Source organism: Acanthisitta chloris, unplaced genomic scaffold (assembly GCF_000695815.1).
Source record: "Acanthisitta chloris isolate BGI_N310 unplaced genomic scaffold, ASM69581v1 scaffold4076, whole genome shotgun sequence".
Taxonomy (NCBI): Eukaryota; Metazoa; Chordata; class Aves; order Passeriformes; family Acanthisittidae; genus Acanthisitta; species Acanthisitta chloris.
In genome coordinates, this window is record NW_008678540.1 from 32,021 (window position 1) to 37,226 (window position 5,206).

A 5,206-nucleotide genomic window follows, 5' to 3' on the forward strand; every position below is an offset into this window, starting at 1 on the left:
CAGATTTCTCTGGACATGGTAAGGAAAGATTACTTTTAAAGGAGCTAGAGTAGGATGCACTGGCTAACTTGAACTCCACACCTTGCAAAATACTGCTAATTTTCTCACTTTGCAGCAATACAAAGTGCCAAAACTACCTTTGACACTGAAAATATTGAAACCATGCTATTTCTCAACAAATGCTAAGTTTTCCAAGGACATTTTGCCAATGCATCCAAACTATTTTAAAAATTTATGGAGCGATTTGCAAAGTGGATACTATAGATATGATTTTGATAAATGAAAGGTCTTATTGTATATGGTAAATTAGAGTAAGAGTAGCTCAAACTTCTTATACATTTGTGAATTTGATACTGAATTTGTGAGTTTGATAGCATACCTTTAATATGTGTGCCTATGCCTTGCTACTTTCCATTATGGAAATTCATAGCACTCGTACAACGAAGAGACATTGCCTTATGGCTACATAAAGCTATGGGGTGAAATTAGAAATAAAAGAGATTTTTTCAAATGCTTCTATGAAAACAAGGTTTATGATTAAATGGTAGTTTACACTTTCCTCTCCAATGACAAGGGGTTAGATCAATACCTTTCTTCATGACATTCCTAAACTGAGATTTTGCTATTATTTTCTCAGTTCTTTAAAGCAACCTTTTTCACTCAGTAGCACTTAGAGTCATGTATGACAGCTGGAAGGAAACAAACAATGAAGAGCTTCTACACCTATCCCTAAGGTACCATCATAACTCTGTATATCCATAGAGATAAAAATTATGTAGTACCTGGCAAACAAAATTATAGTTCTGAAATATAGATGATAAGCAAGCATAAACTGTGTGACATTTCAGATGGTAGCATTCATATTATTTCAATTACTCACTCTACCTTAAGATAAATGAATGTGAGCACTTCCTATTCTGTGTGTTATTATTTTAACATGATGTTTGTCATTCAGTAATAACGAGATGACAGCCTTCATTGCCTGACCATATGGCAAGTGTTACAACTATATGCAATCACATCATCTGCTGTAAATTACCATACTTCCTACAAGTTAATTCACAAATAAAAAATAAATAGACATACCTGAACTGACATTCAAAGCTATAGATTTGTGTTTATTCAATTTAAGCATGCTTTTAAAGATTTATAAGTAATTAAACAAATAGTTTTGCAAAATGACAAACAAAAGGCATGATACTGTTTGAAGGATGCCTTTTCTTTGCAGCAAACAAAACATATGGCAAAATACAAGTGAGCCCTCTTAAGTGAACACCTGTTAACATACTAAACTACTTGTGTATATTACAAATATCAATACAAATAGCAACTAGTTAAGAACATCTTGTTAGTGTATGAGGCAAAGCATGCAGAATGTTGAGCAGTAAAGACAAAATACTTATCACATTTGCTAAGCTAAGGAACACTACATGCATACAGTCTATCTTGTGAGAAGAGTGATAGACCCACATATGTAGAAAATATTTGCATATGCAACATCATGCTAAAATTTAAATACAACAAAAGGTGAATTTATCACTATTATAAATCAATTCCATTCTGTAGCAAGAGCTCTATGGAGATTAACAGCTGATATCATGCAAAGTTAAATGCTCAACTAAAGAAATTAAGGTTCCTGAACTTAAGTGGCAAAATGCTAAGCATATGTTGCTTCCAATTTAGATAATTTGTTAGTTTTTAACATTATACCTCTAAACATTCTTTTAATTTTCTCTGACGTTAACCATGTTTATCTTACATGATACACTCACACCTACTTCCCCAGAATTAATTTCTGACACAATTCTGAAAATTCTTATTTTTCAATCAGGAAAGGAAATAATGCCTTAAATTTATGACTACTGACATACATACATACATATATATGTGTGTGTATATATATATATATATACATACATGTATACACACACATATATTCACATATATATATATGTTTCCTATATTAAAATCTAGATCTGTTTGCTGGGGTTTGTATCTTACCTTCTGTAACATCTGATGTGAAACCTCTCTCATATTCCTCTTTGGAGTGTTATTCTTGACCTCAGCATCTTCACTAACTTTAAAATGTGTGTCTATCAGAAGAAAAATAATACATCACTATCATAGAATAAATAAAATACATTGTGACACCTAGTATTTCACTAAAACAATCCCTAGAGACATTTTAAGGAAATGCATTCTTTACCTCTGCAATTATTTATAATATGGTCTATTTTCTTGACTAGCCTTTTGGTCAGTTTCTAAAGAGTGACCTCTCTTCAAAGTGTCCTGTCATGTAATTATGAATCTCTGTAGCATCACAGTATGTTTTTTTTCAGAGTACAAGCTTTTCAAAGGTACAATAGATCTGCAGGTTAAAGACGCTGTACTTTCATTCCAATTTTTATTCTTTTATAGACTATTCCCTCTATGCCTTAAAAGCAGAATTCATTGCCTTTTTATCTACACAGTCACTACCAGTTTTGTTCTCTAGGTCTTGTCCCCTGCTAGGAGGATCAGAGTGATTGGTGAACAAAGCAAACAGGAACTGTATTAGGATGGATGAAAACTTTAAACCCTGGTTTTTGTTAAGCTAAAGATCATGCACTTCACCAGATAAATCACACAAATCATTCCACTGAAATACTGTGAAATCATAACAATTAGAGATTGATACACCTAATAAGACTGGACATGAATCCAAGCATCGCTCTCAGAGACAGCTATACACTTTAGGTTCCAAAAATACCAAGTTAAAAATTAATTTATTCCCAGAGAAGAATGTTGAGAAAATGTTTAGAAGTACTAACGCATATGGTCAACCATAAGCAAACCACATTCCATCTAGATTTTAATCATGAGTTTAGCATTCACAAATTGCCCACTGCTCACAGAAATGAGCAATTACACACCTCAGAAGGACTTCATCTTAGAATATGAAATATTAAATTGAAGGAAAAATAAATCCTAACATTCTAAGAACACAATATTTGTATTTATTTTCTTGTCCTTCTTTGCCTCGAATTAAATTAAAGAATTAATCTTGAGGGATAAATATCTGTGGTACATGGTGGAGATCTGCTTTAGAAGTATCATTTCAAACTATAAGCAGACACTGTAGGTCACTTAAAAACTTTTGATTTATAAACAAAGCAAGAGTAGAAGAAAACAGTGTTACTCTCTGTAGATTCACAATCCTCTTGATATAAACAGTGACTAACAAGTTTGTTAGAGTGAATTAGACCTTTCTTTTGTCTTTGGAACATGTCATGGCCAATTAATACTTCTGTATTCATGAAATAAATGGAACACTATTCTAAAGATAATAAAAGCTGAAAAAGGTAAAACTATGCATCTGGGGAATATGTACCTTTACCTTGATATTAATATGTTAGTTCCCATGTTATTTCAGACTACAGTCCCCCAGCACAGTGGTACTGCATACATTTAGAACATTCTTTAAGTAACACGCAAAGATAATATGAACATGCTTTTCATCTTTTTCTAAATATTCACTCATTTGAATGTCTGCTGTACCTTTTATATCAGCATTTACTGTACACCACTGCAGAGAAAAATTATTTCCCATAGTCAAAGAAACTGATCAAAGCACACAAGGTGTTATGTTTATTATGCGGATGTATTAAAATGCAATTTAAAACTCTATAAATAAGCATATTATATGCAGATAATAAAGAATTCTACTGCACAATAGATAGAAAACACTGCACATGCTCAGTATTATCACAGAAGACACAAGCAACATAAAGGAAAGGCAAAGGTCACTGATACATAACCCTTTATACTGAGCAGAAAATAAATGGCCCATTCAAACCCCTTCTCCCCTCCTCCCTTCTAATTGTTATGAATTGTTCATAGGTATATGTTAGGGAGGCAATGAAACAGCATCGCATGTAACTAACTGTCTGTCTATGATCGCAGAAAGATACATCATATCAGTCTACTCAGCAAGACATGTGCTCTACCTGTCATACTCCTACATAAAAAAATACCAACTTCTCCCTCAAGGAACAGACCCACAAGTCATACCCCCACTCTCTTCAGTCATCAAATTACCACGGTCTTGCAGAAGCATACTTACATCCCACTGAGAAAACACAGTTAACTGTCAGCTTCAGAATGTAACACTTAATTCCTAATTAATAGTCACCAAATCTGATGATGAGTTAGTTCAACACTGCTGCCAAAATGGCACTCGAACTATGATACTACAGTTCACCACTAGTATCTGCAGAAAGCCTTCTTGAACAAAGAAAAAACTAACAGTTTTGAAAACTAACAGAACTGTGTAATAGTCACTTACAGAGAACCTACATAAACCATCAAAATAATGACATATTTGCCTGGAGTACACACTGGTGAAGGACTTCCCTGACAGAGAGAAGGTGCCATGGTGCACTAAGCCACTGTGTTACTGACTCCAGTGGTAGCCACCAATGCTACTGCGTGGGGAAAAACACCTGGAGGAAAATACCTCTGTGAAGACAAGGGAATGCCATTCCCTTCTGTGAGCTGAGGACACAGTAGATTCAGGAGTCTCTTAGTGAAAGAAGCCTTCACACTGACTCCTTGAAGAAACAGGGGACCAACCTTCTTTTAAGAAGGCAATTGCTATTTTTCTGAATAGGAGTAGACACTATCTCGTATAGCATACTCCTGAAAAAACTGGCAGCCCACAGCTTGGACAGGGGCACTCTCTGCTGGGTTCAGAACTGGCTGGATGGCCCAGAGAGTGGTGGTGAATGTTGCCACATCCAACTGACAGCTGGTGACTAGTGGTGTTCCCCAGGGGTCAGTGCTGGGCCCAGTGCTCTTTAGTATCTTTGTGGATGATTTGGATGAGGGGATTGAGGGCACCATCAGCAAGTTTGAAGACGACACAAAGTTGGGGGGGAGTGTGGATCTGCTGGAAGGCAGGAGGGCTCTGCAGAGGGACCTGAACAGGCTGGAGAAAAGGGCTGACAGGTACCCCATGAAGTTCCATAATTGGAAGTGCAAGGTCCTGCACCTCAGCAGGTACAACCCTAAGGCACCAGCAAAGGCTCGGGGATGCCCAGCTGGGAAGCAGCTTGGCAGAAAAGGACCTGGGGGTCCTCACAGGCACCAAAATAAACATGAGCCAGCAGTGTGCCCTTACTGCAAAGTAGGCTAAGAGTAACCTCAGTGGCATTAGGGGAAAACTTGT

At 36.2% G+C, this 5,206-nt stretch overlaps 1 protein-coding gene across 1 annotated transcript in view; it reads right to left on the bottom strand.

The window, feature by feature from the left end:
* Positions 1-5,206, bottom strand: part of LOC103804300 (centlein-like) — a gene marked incomplete at its 5' end in the record, with an annotated part of 62,621 nt that overhangs the window by 27,547 nt on the left and 29,868 nt on the right. The window contains one exon of the mRNA XM_009076907.1: positions 2,002-2,093. Within this exon, the coding sequence (XP_009075155.1) occupies positions 2,002-2,093 (92 nt within the window). The remainder of the gene's footprint in view (positions 1-2,001; positions 2,094-5,206) is intronic.